Source organism: Triplophysa rosa, linkage group LG23 (assembly GCF_024868665.1).
Source record: "Triplophysa rosa linkage group LG23, Trosa_1v2, whole genome shotgun sequence".
In the NCBI taxonomy this organism is placed as follows: Eukaryota; Metazoa; Chordata; class Actinopteri; order Cypriniformes; family Nemacheilidae; genus Triplophysa; species Triplophysa rosa.
The window spans coordinates 12,879,478-12,895,018 of NC_079912.1; the positions used below are offsets into that span (position 1 = coordinate 12,879,478).

The following is a 15,541-nucleotide window of genomic DNA, read 5'->3' on the forward strand; positions in this document are numbered from 1 at the left end:
CAAATCCCATACATTAAATGCCTCTTTTTTTGTGGAACACAAAAGATATGCTGCATGAGAAATGTGCTTTTGTGTCCATTCAATGAGAATTTGTGTCCGTTCCAAATGAGAACAGCCTGACTCCATAATTTGGTTATTTTGTAAATATATAAATACAGGATCCTCTGCTAATTTCAGTCAGTAATAGAAAACAAATTGCATTATTTATTATGTTTATTGTACAAGAGGTACCACAGGAGGTCTGTTCAATTTTCATGTATTTATTTATAATAATAATAATAATAACACCAGTACTTATACTTATAATTATTGTTATTATCATTATTATTATTATTATTGTTGTTGTTGTTATTTGTAAGATTTGTAAGCTATTTAAGATATCTATGCGCAAAGCCTATGTATGGACTCTAAATAATGCAAAATAACTAGTGTTGTTTAGATCCAACACACATTCTTGAAAAGGAGTTAATAATAGCCTAATCGTTCTCTTTACACGGCTACATTTTTTCAAATGTATGAAACCATCTCGAGGTGTCATTTCCTGTTTTTAAGTGACTGTAAATGGTGAAGTTATACAGTCCACCTGTAGATGTCACTGTGATATACACAGTTAATTCAAGAGCTGAAGGGCTTGTCTTGCTGGGACTCGTTGTCTGTAAATAAATCGTGCCGAACACATATGCTGCTTGGATACATTCAGAGAGTGAGTACGCAGAGACACGGGCTGTAGCTTGAAACCTAGTGAGCTGACTACCTAGACTGCATTTGGGGGCATTATAGGCGCCAAAATACTGATCGATTACTGAACATTTACTGATATAATTACCAAAAATGCTGTCTATCTAGGAGGCTCTGTAGGATTTACGAAACCTCCAGTGACTCACTGGGTAGATGTATAGTATGAAAATGATTCTTGTCGCTTTGTGTTTGGTTGTGCCGTTATCTGTTCAGTTTAAATGGTGAGGAATATGTATGTCAGTGCGATTTTAACGATTTGTTTGTATTGCTTATTTGATGTTTCGCGTGCTGCTGAGTGTCATAAAAAGCGGATATGATTCAGTTTGTTTTATTTACGTATAGCTTAAAAACAACCTTCAACCACAAACTTGCCTTGCCTTAAACATAAAAGCATAACAATTTTCCTATGCTTCCTTGGAGTACTGGTATTTCCTTTAGGAAATGCAAATCGAGTACATTCTCTAGTCTCTGTAAAGGTGCTCTTGCTTTGTGATTTAATTTGAGGGAATCAGGGATGAAGCAGTGTTAATGAAGTTTATAATTGTAATTCGTGCAACCTGAGAATGAACCCGGGCATTTCTTCAAAGTAAACCAAAAACTGATGTCAAACTGAGAATTTCCCCTGACAAAGTCAGAGAGCCTTGAAATATCAGTCAAAACGACTAATTACAAAACCACCCAGAGGCAAATAACCACACAACAGGGGCCATATTAATTACACACATAATAAGGTAAAAACTTACTTTTACTTTAGTTATTGTTTTTTGAAGTCTACAAAAGCAAACGTTGTACAATAGTTTTCAACTGGTTTTCTTTCACATGTTTTGTAATGGTAAAATCCAACAGTTGTTTATCGTTCAAAATATATAACAGTCTTAAAAACGTATTAGCCTAATATTACTATGAATGCATAGACCTGACAAATTGATACAGTATATGCTGAATAGTAAAGTTCATTGTAAATGCATAAACAACAGCTAAAGTGTGATTTTTGACAGTGTTTATTGTGGTGTTTTGTTTCTAAATGTCAATTGAATAATTATGGTTTCATGTTCTCGGCAGACAGTAATTCACCGCACACTGTGGTCGGCATAAACCATTTGTGCTTGCTTTGGGTAAACCTGTATTCATTGTAGTTTGGTTTGCTTTTTCTGCTTGCAAAAATTCACCCATGGGTTTTTGTCCAACTTACGATACCCTGGCTAACTTATTCCAGTTTATGTGGATTTGTGACAAATGCCTCATGCTTTTATATAGCAACTACAGTATATAATGCCCCGTATATAATGTTTCATTTTATTATTTGCATTTAGTTTTGTTTCTTATGTACATTGTTCTTGTAAAGGTTATTTTACTGACATTCTTATACAAATAAAGTAAAGAACTGGGCATTCTGTTCAGAATTACATATTATTACTAATTACACACAAGAGTAATTGTATTTCTATGTAAGGCTCAAGTTCCTGTATTAATATATTTATTTAGTTATTTATTTGTTTCTTTCTTAACGCCATTCCAGCATCTAAGGCTATATTCATGGGGAGAACTACAAGTCTGTTTGATCCATGCACAAGTTGGGGGGACAATTTGGAATTCTCAATCAACCTAACCTGCTGGTCTTTGGGCTGTGGGAGTGTGGGAGTGTGTGTTTACCATGGTTTTACTACATAAAACTGTGGTTGTTGCTGTAGTAAAAGCATGGTTAATTTTCATAAGGGAAGGATTAGAGAAATGTCATCATTTATTCACCTTCTTTATACAGTTCACAGTGCCCTAGTGTCTTTGATTATTCTCCAAAAGACTTTAAAGAGGTTTATATAAATAGTCATACAAATTGTGCCCAGATTAGATGTGATTTTAGTAAAATGGCAACATTGTCAGTAAATAATGAGTTAGATGTCAGTTTGTTCCTGTATTGTATGGCTGCAGAGGACTTGCAATAAAGCACCATGTATACTCATATGGCGCGCTATTATGGAGCTTTTTTAGTGTTTTTATGTTCACTGTAAAAAAACTAGTTTGGAATGACATGAGGGTTAACAGTTTCTTCCAAGACCCAAGTGCTAGAGAAATGTGTTCCCTCATTCAGTGCTGGTGCAATTTCTTTCTGACAGCACTTCACTTGCGTCAGTAGTATTGCGGGTGGCAGGTTGGATTAGCCCCTTTTAGTTGCTATGTTGATCCATTTTGGCAGAGTGTTAGGGATACCTCTGCACCTGCATTGATTTGTTACTCTCCACTGGATTGATCCATGAAATGACGTTTTGCACTCTGTTGAGTATTTATAAATTTATCTGGCATACAGCTCTGTCAGGAGTAGGCAGGGATGAGATATCTGTTTCAGGGTGAGATGTGACAATCAATGATAGTCATGTCAGAAGATGCTTGAACCTTTAGGATTTGTCATTTAAATGTATTTTTTTAAAGAAAATTACAACAGTCAGTAGGTAGTATAGGTTTTGGGTTTACAAACCATAGCTTGACTGAATTCAAATAGTGACAGATGGAATAAAAGTGATTTGTGTTCACTCTTGTAAATTGTATTTACAATGGTGTAACAGCCCTAAACACGCACCTGTCAACTTTTTTGAAAAATGTTACTCTTCGAGTTGTGTTTGCTTAACATTTCACTGCAAAAGTTGATGGATGAATGATATGTTTTTATGATGTTTGTCTAATTTTAAATGTTTACATCAACTTCCTGATCACACATCAGCTCGAAGGGGTTTACTGTTAAACATTAGATACCCTTATGTAAAATTGTAACACATTATAGAAGCAGGGCAAGAGGACATAAGATAAAAAGAGGTTAGTAGACACAGAGTGGAGAGTTAATGTATGAGACTGAAGAGTGAATGAATGAACAAAGGTGAGGGATCACTTCTACCTGCCATCGAAAAAACTAAAAGCTGTTCTGAATGCCGTGTACTGTAATTAGGTCATCTTTGCTGAGAAAATAAGGTTCTTTGTCGTAGAACATTTTTATTTATTGTCTTGTATTTGTGTTTTTCTTCAGTTGATGAATACAGCTGATTATAACCAAGGCCATGGATGAAGAATTTACTCCATTAGATTGCCTTCTGCCTTCAGGTATTTATTCATGTTAAACTCATTTAAAAGTCTGAATGTATTTAGCGCAGCGTTTCCTGTCTATGCATGCCTGCGTTAAAACCTTTTTCCAAAGAACCTACACACGGTTCATTTTTTTTCTTTTTTACAAGGGCCTGTAAATGTGTTACTTAAAGAGGGTTTTTGCATATATGTACACAGTTACACAGCATTTAGTCTAAGACTCTTGGTTCTATTTTGCTATAATAGTTATTCGGTAACATGTTGCAATAAGGTTGTATTTGTTAACATTAGTTAATACATTAGCCAACATGAACTAACACTGAACAATACTTCTACAGCATTTATTAATCTTAGTTCATGTTAATTTGAACTTTTACTAACACATTTTTTAAATCAAATGTTGTAACTGTCTCCCTCCGTTCTCTGCCTTCTCCTCCGTACGCTCGGATGCGGGACCCCAATTCTCCCGGGCCCATATGTACTGCCATACCCAAAGAATTGGTGGGGAAATTTCCTCACAGCACATCCCTAATAGCCTCGATACTTGTTTTATCAATATTTTGGATATTTGTCTTGCACATTAAAAACAAGCTTTTTTTTAGATAAAGCGTGAAACCATCAGAATTCATAAAATAACCATGATTTTTCTTGTCAAACCGCCCAGCACTAACATGAATAACTATTAACTAACATACATGCTGAAAAACTATATTGCTCATAGTTCAGGTTAGCTAATGTTAACAAATTCAACCTTATTGTAAAGCATTGCCGTTTTTTAATTCTACAAAAAAAACCTTTACACTGCAAAACCGTACAGTGTAAGACATTTTCACGGACAGGCTGAGTGTTGATTCAGTGTAATATTTCACTTACCTCATCAGCTGAGATTACACCTGAAAAAAAGCCTTTGTGAAGAATATATTGTTATTCTATTTGGCTGAAACTATTAGAAACATTTAAAGACGAGTTTGATAGAAACGTCACAACGCTGCTAAGGAGAGATTCACTCAAGCCAGAAGAGAACTATTAAAACTAGTCAAATTAACACTGCTTCATTGGATCCTTTACTTCAAAGGTCAGCCAAGGCTGACTGGAGCTGTTTTGTTTTTTAACAGGATGGTAGAAGCGGTTTGGCAATGAGCTAATGAGCCCGGTCAAGTTTTCTTACTGCAGAAATGCTTAACAGCCTCTGACAAAATACGTGGATAGAGCGTCCCTGATTTGAGAATTTGAGGGCAACCTCAAATAATAAAATATTTAATTAAAAATAATATTTCTGTCTGGCTAGGTGCTTCCTAATAGTACCAGAAAGTAATCAAACTGTAATGATTGGCCCAGAACTGTGGTCACGGTTTTAATATGTCTGAGGATCCATGTGGTCATTTCAGTAATGAATGCATTCTGATTCATCTTCTTCTGTGTTATTTTAGTTTTTTATGTTGATTCATATTGCAATTGAATCTTTTAATGCTTAAGGCCAAATTAGTGTGGCTGCAATATGCATGCATGAAGTTAAGACAACTGAGCTCATAAAAAGAACAATTATAAGCAGGCTCTGACAGTACAAACAATGCATGAAGTGAAGACAAATGCGATCATACAAAGAACGACTGAAAACAGAAACCACAGTAACATGACCATACAGCACATAAATATAAGACACGCATACAAATACACTCAAGAGCTATTTATGGAGAATAAAGACACTAAAGATTCAATACATCCACAACTTGTTTATATGCAAATAGAAGAGAGCTCCATATTTTTTCAAAAGCAGCCATTTTATTTCTAAGTATAGGGCGGTTATTTCCTCATATGTTAAAGTATCTATTAGAAGATTAAACCATTGTGTAATTGACATTTTTGGTCTATCCTTCCAATTTAATATTACTTTTTATGCAAGTATGGATGAAATAAAAATAAAGGTTTTTGTTTCTTTTGGTGCATCGATAGAAGCGAGATCTCCCAACAAAAGCATTGAGGTTGCCATAAATAGTTGATATTAGTTTCTGTCTGTGCTTTATTTCCATGCTGTTAAATGCACAAGAGGTTTTAGAGGAAAAGACTGAGGTAAACCAAAATACAGTGATACAAATGGACACCCTTAGACCACTTATATATGGCATTAGTAAAGTAATAATTAAAGACATGGCCCAGATATTTAGCCCAGTCCGAATATCTAGGCCAGATATATTTGGGTTATCCTTTGATTCATGCATAATCAATAAATTGATATTTAAGAAATTGCATTTCATGTCCTTTTCATTTCAATTTGTGAACTAATTAAACCGAGCTTGTTTATGTGTTGAATTGCAAATTTGGTGTATCCTAATGAACAGCAAGCCCTGAACTAATTTGGTACATGATAATAATTTCTGTGCATTTCAACTGATGATTTCCATGTTCTGTGCAAAATATTCAAGTCCTTGCTGCTCTATTAACAGAGTGGAAGCAACCAGAAAAAAAGCGCGCAAAAATAGCCTCAACATGTGGGCTGTCATAAATTTAATTTACAGGAATTCAACAGATCTGTGATTGAATTGACAAACAGATGTTATACAATTGTTGCAAATACAAATGATGTTATTTGGCCAGAGGCACCTACCTTTTCTTCACAGCGCAGGGTGTTGTTATAGCTGTGATTCATTTATACTCTGTTTGCACCCCGGGACCTCAATATTTTCCCAGTCTGTTCCACAAGATGTGTTCTGTTCACGCCTGCATCGAGGCGCTGCATCGTGATTTATTTGGAGGCAGTTTTGACACATACACGATGTCCTTCACATTTGGTTCCCCATTTTGTGATTTATGGTGAATTTCAAACATACAGAAATATAAGTGCACTAAAGGCATTTGCTTTGAGCGTTAATGCCATTAAGAGATTTTGGAGATGTTTTTTTTAATAAAACAACACATCGAGAAAGGGGTTGATTGGCATCATGTTAGAATTACTTAAAAATACATGAGTAACTGGGCTCCAAACCAAAGAGTCTAAATCTGGGGGTGTGGAAAGTGGGTGTGGTTCTGTGGTTCATTAGTTCAGTGACTGTCATTGCTGTGCAGTATGTTGGAACTGGGAGATTTACTGTATGTTTAAAGCATAGCTTCCCATCATCTCTACGTGAAAATAAATGATTTTATACTTGTTTCATATTTTACCCTGGAAAAAAATAGAATTTGCTCAAAGAATATGAGGACCACTAATATATATTTTCTTTTTTTATAACAATTTTTCCCTTGTTTTTGGAGTGACCCCAACATGCACAAAAGTTATCTTTTCAATTTAAATTGTTAAACGATATCAGTTCCGAAGTTGTTTTTTAAATATTATTCAAAAGTAGTGTTTTGTTTGCTTTTTATTACTACACTGATAAAAAATATCTAGCAGTTGCAAAAAATAACAGAATTCGTACTCGGGCAATTACAGAACGCATTAGCCTCAATTATCGCGGTTATTACTCTTGCTGTTTTTATTAGCTGCTTCTGTTTAGACCAGTATCTCACCAAATGAAATTATTAGAATGTTTTTCTCTCTTGCACTTAGTAAATGACCTCACCGTAAACCAAAGGATTCACTGTGGTTTTCCTCATTTCTTTCCCCAGGAAAACAAAAGATATGCTTGATTATCCTAAATCAGCCGTTGGATGAGCAGTACTTCCATGTGCTGTGGAGTAAAGGTATTGATTTTCTAATGAAAATTGTCCATTGATTTGATGCTTGTGCAGTACAGAACAGTGACGCGACTTGCCATGTACACTTCTCTGGAAAAGGTCAGGCGGGCGTTATCAGGGATATTTAGGATATAAATTATATATAGATTATATAGGTATAAAGGTATAGGTATACAGAAGCCCCCATATCCCATAATGCATTAGTCATCTTTTTAGTCCATCATTGGATTAGTCATGAACGCATAACTCTATAATTTTTTATAATTAACTTTGATTTTCAGCTATACCTTTCATTGTTGATCTTACTCAACTTTACTTTCCTGTTGCAGTCTGAACTGTACACAGTTTACAGTGATGCTTACACAGACGTATTATTTTACTTCTGTAGTGTTTATCTACTCACAGGAGTTTTCACGTCAGATATTTTGAGGGGTATCAAAGCTTTTTCACCACTGCGAAATAAGTGCTTGTATTTGTTCTTTAAAACAAGCTTTTTTCTTTGCCGTTTGATGTAGCCTGTCATGACTTTAAATTTGGTTTTACTTGTTTACTTGCTTCTGTACACCGTTCTGATTTGTTGGCAAGAGTTTTTATCAGTGTTCTGTAGCATTTGTTTCTATCATAAGTTTTTCTCAAAGACTTCGCCGTGTAATTCCTCTCGCGTTGCATCAGAGATGCTGTGCATTTTTCATGAGGCTCAGCTCTGGAGTCGAAGCAGGTGGGACCCGAATGTTTTGCTGGGAGCTGAACAAACACTTCCAGATGGTATACCTTGAGGGACCGGGACAGGACGCTCCACCCCTCCTCCAGCGAGCCTCAGAAGTAAAGCTACCACCAGTATGCCACCACTATGGCACCACCAGTGTCTGTTCTTTAGCACAGCATGATCAAAGACGACTCATTCAGACTCTTTTTTTTTGGACTTCTCTTCTTTTGGACTGTTTTCAAAACTCCTAAGGTCCGAGCTGGTGAGTCCAATTTTATCAGCGCTGGATATGGAGCCCAGTTTTGTCAGCCAAACATTTGTGTGTCAACGACACAGGAAGTACTTACTGGTGGATTGGTAGGCATATGTTGTACACCCTTTGGGTACACAGAAAAAATTACTAAAAACAAACATATTTTCCATTATATTATGCATGCCAGGCCAGTAGTCGGCTATGTCACTTTGTAAAGAAACTTTATAGAGAGTACAGAGTACAATAGAGGGTATGCATTGATGTCACTTTCCCACGTGAACACGCCGGGACACACACCCTTGAGTGGTAAAACTAAGGCAAAATGGCTGCATTCAATAGGAGGAACAAAAACCGGGACTAAAACGCAATTATTTGCTGAAACTACAAGCAGGTGGACTCGACCGTGATCCTTACGACTACCTTATGACATACAAAGGAATCAGGTGTTCTTAGACACTCAAATGTTGCATTTCCTGATATTGTAACCATTCATTTTGCCCAGTGTTTTACCACTCAAGCAGGCGCGTTCCGGCGTGTTCACGTGGGAAAGTGATGACACGTGCATACCCTCTACACTCGCTCATGCCCATAGACTGGGCATATAATACACATACGCATTACATCACCAATTTCCCAATCTTGTTTTTGAAGTATCAAAATGAAAATGACAATTGAAGTACTATTCTGCGGTTTCAATGTACAGCCACAGAATTGAATATAAAAAATGCTAGTAAAGAATGATTTTCTAAATGAGATCCGATTAAGCCATCTCTCATAGTTACCGGTAAGATGTTTCACTCAATCCAGTGCTTTAAACTTCAAAAATTGATATGGCCACAGATATAGTCTAGCACTCCATTTTCTCTCTTGTCCAGAAACCTTTATTGTGGTAGATGTTTCAATTTCCTTTGATTTCTTGTGAAAGTTGTCTGTTGTGAAAGTGCCTCTTTTATACTACAGCAACAGTCTTTTGAAACCTTTCTTCAAACTGAAGCTTTGTTAAAGTTTGGGTCAGTGATCGGATTATGGGTTAGCCTTGCTAACATTTGTCTCTCCGGCACAGCCTTTGTCCTATATGATAAGGACGTTAAACGATGGTGAGATGCTTATTCATTCTGTTAAACTGTAGACACGGGTTAAAAAGTATGCACTCATCCCGTCCTCTCAACTGAGGATAAAGAAACCAACTTGAAAGGCAAATTAACCTTCCATTTTGCTCCCTGACCACTCGGCCTTCTTTGATTTACAAAGGCCACAAGTTTCACTTTACCTCCACTGCCAAAAGACATTAAATCAGGGACAGCAAACTCGGCCTCATCAATATTTGTCCCCCATAAAACACCCGCCGAGTAGGAAAAGTTCATGACAGAAAGAGGAAGCACTGCTGGTGGATTATGAAGTGTTTATTTACAAGGTTATCTGTCCTGCACTAGGGCTTCAGTTAAAGAGCATTCATGAATGATTTACCTTTTCCAGTACCTCTCACTGGCATAACGCTGCCTCACCGAAAACTCAACGTGTCTTGTTTACTGTTGCGGGCCTCGCCACCAGTGTTGAGTATAGCTGCTTTAAATTATAAGTAACTTAGCTTGTCAAAGTTCTTTGTAGTTCAAATACGCTGACGTTACAATTTACTAAAGTTAAAGTAAAGCTATTTAAATGGATATCTTTATTTTGGATGACTTTTAGACTTATAGCATTTATTTCTGCCATTTGTAATTAGTTTGACATTAAAGGGATACTTCACCCAAAAGTTAAAATTCTGTCAGGAAAAATGTTAGCAACCGACATTTCTGGGACATCATTGACTACCATAGTAGGAAAAATTATTGTTTAATTTTTTTGGTCTGTTGAACTTCGGAAAGCAAACAGTTCTAGGGCACCTTTGACCACCATTTTAATTTTTCCTACTGTGGTAGTCAATGATGTCCCAGAAATGTCTGTTGCTAACATTTATCTTTCTTTCATCTTTCTTTGTGTTCAACAGAACAAAGAAATTTATACAGGTTTGAAACAACTTGAGGGTGAGGAAATGCAGTGTTGGGTGTAACTAGTTACTAAGTAATTAGTTACTGTAATTTAATTACTTTTCCCTTGAAAAAGTAAAGTAAGGGATTACTCTAATTTTTTCTGTAATTTAATTACAGTTACTTCTGATGTAATTAAACTAAATACTTAGTGTAATATGTGTGTGAGCAAGGAATGGACATCAAAATTCAAAGTCTAACTTTAAAATCCGTGCTTTAATGTATAATTCTCACATTTGTAATACTTAATCTAAAAACCGAGTCGTATTTACTTGAATGGGGAATGATTGATTCTGTTTTGTATCTTAACCTTAAATTATGCCAAAAAAAAGAAATCACGCAAGTAACTCTTCCTCACAGAGAAATATGCCAGTGTAACCTTGCTAGTTACAGCGCATGTCATTCAGAAAATCCAAGCTAACAGCTACCAAGAATATTTCTGTAAGATATATACTGTATATAATAATACATTAGAAACTATTCTGAAATATATAAAAAACTATTATTGGCTTGCCATAGTAGTTTTGTAGGCCAAAGCAAAAACATGGATTTAGTATTATTGGTTTTTAAAGATTATGATTATTATTTATACTCTAATATAAAATATTTATAATGTGGAGAGTTCATGTGCAAAAACAGAAGTGTTTTTTTTATTGTGCACTACAATTATTATCAATCAAACTGCAGTTGGGTTGTTTTGATTAAGTAATAAGAACAAAAAAAATACAGCTAAATAATAACACAACATAATAAAAAACTATTCATATTTTAAAATGATTTTATGTTTTTCAGTACAGTATTAATTTTAAGAGGCTTTGTTGTATGGCGCATGATTTAGTATCTACCGTTCCATGTGAAATAAATTCCAAATCTTTGAAGTGTTTAAAACAAATGTTTTTCATGATGAATAAATACATAATCTCAAACTGTGATTGAACGCACAGGTTAGACATTCACAGGTCATTTAGAACTGAAAGCAATGTAGGTATCTTAAATATCCACAGTCATAGATGCTATATAATTGCTTTTTTCCTCTGCGTGAGAAGTCTTCATTTTATAAACGTCTTCATCTTAATATATTTGCCTGGTGAATTAATGACTCATTTGCATTCAGACCTTGTGAAGTCTTGTTTCTAGCCAGTGTTCCCCTCTACACCGAATGACACCCTGTTCTCCCGTTAGAGATGTAACACGCTGTTTACTTTGATAGGATCTTCACGAGAAATCTTTTGATTGAACTCCCAAGACCGCATTGCAAACACTAAGATAATGGCACTGCGTACAAACGATGATGGGTTTTGCTAGACCAATTTAGCCGTCTGGAAACTAATGAATAACTGGCGTGGATGCACCATCACGAGGCATTATTTCAGAACAGAAGAGCAGATTTTATTTTGCACTTTAGTTGTGTTTTCTTAATTACATCTTATCTGGATCATTAGAGAGACAGACGTGAACCTTGTACCATTATCGGATGAAAAGAGTTAGATTTTTTTCTTTACAGTGTCTTGTTAATGCCCTGCTGATGTCATCAGGCACTCAATAAATTAAGTCAGTTATGTATCCGCAGGAGAATAGACTGTGAAGAAACAGTAATAATGCAGACTAGTAATACATAACATGACTTGGAGAATAGTATAAATCTAGTCTAGAACAAGTGGGAGAGCAGACAGAAAAGGCTGATTTGTTTTTCTAAGTGCCTTCCAAAGCAAGACGACCTCGGCAAGTCGACTGTTTTTTTTTTTTACTGCATAACGTTTTCAAGAGTGAAGATTTTTCTTTTTGTGCTATTGAAGATGCTTCAAGTAAAACAGAAACTGAATGTTCTACCTGCCTCAATCACTCCCACAACCTCCTCTGTTAGCTGGCAGAAAAAGCTGAAGCAATTAAACTGTTCTGGTGTTTAACTGTGCACCGTGTGCTTGACACCTGAAGAGAAGTTATTTTTTAACAATATTTACATTTTCATGAATGCATTTGCCAGGTGCTTTTATCCCAAGCGACTTACAGTGCATGTAAAAACACCATGCGCCATAAAGGGTTGACCAGAACTGGAACAATACACTCAAGGCCAGTAGGTGTCCATTAGGATTTCAGCAGTGTCTTGCACTTTACACTATTCATGTGGCATATGATGCAAACCTATTCCCCTGACGTTTGGCCATAAACCAACTGTGCTGACAAGATTACATTCGTCTTGACATGATCTTTGTAACAAATTCCTTACACTCATAAGCGCAGCATCTGAGTGCTTGTCCCTGAAAATCAGTTTTTATTTCACTCAGCCATGAAAATGTTCGCTCTCTTTTCATCAGATGCATTAGAAAAACATAAAAGGCGTAAAGTCACGTCTGTTTGTTTATAAATGCGCTTTTAAATAATAGGATTGCTGACGTATAACCAACCTCCTCCTGGTAAATAAGAAGAAACGGCTTCAAAGGAAAGCAGAAGTTCTCTAAGCACCTGGTTTAAAATAACTATGTATTCAGTGAATTCATGTTTTCTTGCCTCTTGCAATTGTCTGGAGAGACAATCCCACATCTCTGTGCTTGAGTTCATCAGCTACAAAAAAAGAGAAAGACAGAGCACTTTCTCTGAACTTCTGCTCAACTTCAAAGTCTGCAGGATTATCATTTTAATGTCACTTAGATGTTCTTTTTGTACATTTCGCATTGAGCATATGGTGCGACATCTTTCCCAGATTTGTCACCCTGCGCCGCATAGCAAATTGAAACACTTGGGCGTTCATGCTCACGTTTAAAGAATATTCATTAGAACACATTAAATTGTGTTTTTTAATAGATTAAAGGTTTAAAATGTCTTTCCTTGGATAGGTAAGTATTAAATATCGCAACCTCGTATCTCCATATTTTATTTTTTGCCATAAATCATTATTTGTCACTGGGTTTTGAAAATATTTAGCCTATGAAAAGTATTAAAAAGTGCTTGTCCACTTTGACAATGCAATATTTAATCATTTTAAAAGTACAGTGTTTTTTCTACTTCTTAAAAAACTGCAAATTTGGACATCCAAGTTTTCGGAAGGACAACGACAATATATTACAATTATTAACAAAAATGCAAGAATGTTATTTTAAGATACATGACTTAAAGGGATAATTCGTCCAAAAATAAAACATTTCTCATCATTTATTCATCCTCATGTTGTTCGAACCTGTATATGACTCTATTTTCTGTGGAACACAAAAGAAGATACTTTGAGAAATGTCTCAGTGATTTTGTGTCCTTACAGTGGAAGTCAATGGGAGTCAATGCTGTTTGGTTACCAACATTCTTCAAAATATCTTCTTTTGTATGTGGCAGAAGAAAGGAAACCATAAAGGTCTGGAATGACCTGAGGATGAATACATAAAAAAATTATTTTGGGATGAACTGTCCCTTTAACTAGAAAATCATATACTGTATATTATATATATATTTTAAGATTTTGCATGTAATATTAGTTTTAGAATCCACTGCTTCTACATTGTTTTTATATTATGTGTACTTATAGTACAGTGTTTTTATATTTCAGGTACAGTAAAAAAACTCAATACAACATTAGACAATATTGTATGTGGCATTATCCATCAGTAAATCAAAAACAATTATGCGTACATGGTTATCATATTCCTCTCCAAAACCAGTGTCGTATTTAACATGGTTTCACTTTCTAACTGGCCTTACCTTGACAATGACAAGGCTCACCATGCTTATCAGAATCGATGATGATCCTGACAGGACAGTCTGACCTTCATCCTGAAATGATTAGTGCTTTTGCAGAAAGGCACAAGGGGGCCATTACTGTCAGCCTGACCATGATCTAGAATAATCTATTTGTTTTTATTTCAGCATCTCAGCCGTTACCGGGCTGGGGGTCTAAAATAGCCTCAAAGATATAGTATTATGATGCAATTGCAATGATATTTATCACTTCAATCATTTATGCTAACAGATCTGTGTTGTAATGTAACTGTTTGTAGATTTTCCTGTAAAAAAGCGGAGGTGACATCCTATGTGTGTGAAATGAGGCCCTTACGTGTTGTCGTTTCAGCCAAAATCCGAGCATGTGCCGATGGAGGGGCCAATCAGCTTTACGAGCTCACGGAGGTGCGTCGTGAGAGGTGAGAACCCATAATTTTGTCTCCTCTCACTGTCGGCTGTCAAGGTTAGAGATGGATCTTTTGATGTCATGGTTCTGGGGTCTTTTCGCATGTTAGCTGCCTCTCACAACTGCAAGACCACAAGAGTATCCCGTTTGCCAGGTTGCTTTGAGAAGACTTGACTCCTAATCCATCACCCTTTGTCTGTGTCTGACAGGCTTGATTCATCTCCAGGTCTCTAAATTGGGTATTTCCCTCCCCTCCTGGGCTGTTTTCAATTGTTTTCTTTTGTTTGGTCCCTTTCTGGTTCCACCTAAAAATAAAACTCAGACTGTGCAAGCACAGGATTTGAGTGATGGGACAAAACACACACTGGTGCATTTGTTTATTAAACAAATATTTGACACAAAAAAATATATTCTGTTGTGCTGTGAAATCAATTAATCGCAGTTAATCAAGTTAGTATAACTTATATTACACATATTTCTTAAAGATCGGGGAACATGCTACTTTTAACTTGTTAAAAAACGAGTTGGAGGTATGACGTACTATTTCTGTGCTTGATACACTCCCACAGCACTCCAACTTGTTTCGGAAAGGTTTTTCTAATTCTGGATCCCTGTTTCGTAACAGGGATCCTATTACTTTTATTGGGCAATCCTCCCGGAAAAGCACACCCACGGCAAGGCAAAAGAAATAACCTGCCCACGCGCCAACCAACAAGAGATAGGAAGACCCGCTTATCAAGATTGGCTGCACTGCGTCAAGATTGGCTGCGCTGTTGGCCTGAAGCTGCAGTTCGTTACTCTTGCGATAGTGAGAGGAGTTGTGTGTTTTTTTGTCCACGGCATTTCAGTGATGGATGTTATAGAAATCGTGTGGATATAACATTGGATTTGGAGATCGTTTGAAACTGATAGATGGCGCAGTACCAGTGCTAAAATAAACTGCATGCGGTAAGTCAAACTAA

At 36.1% G+C, this 15,541-nt stretch overlaps 1 protein-coding gene across 3 annotated transcripts in view; it reads left to right on the forward strand.

The window, feature by feature from the left end:
* The first annotated feature begins 646 nt into the window (after positions 1-646).
* Positions 647-15,541, forward strand: part of tpk1 (thiamin pyrophosphokinase 1) — a 49,607-nt gene continuing 34,712 nt past the window's right edge. The window contains exons 1-4 of one of the 3 annotated variants that reach the window (XM_057322256.1): positions 647-703; positions 3,755-3,828; positions 7,414-7,488; positions 14,523-14,592. In XM_057322256.1, the coding sequence (XP_057178239.1) occupies positions 3,786-3,828; positions 7,414-7,488; positions 14,523-14,592 (188 nt within the window). In that variant the 5' untranslated portion in view covers positions 647-703; positions 3,755-3,785. The other 2 variants (XM_057322257.1, XM_057322258.1) reach the window with 2 other exon arrangements.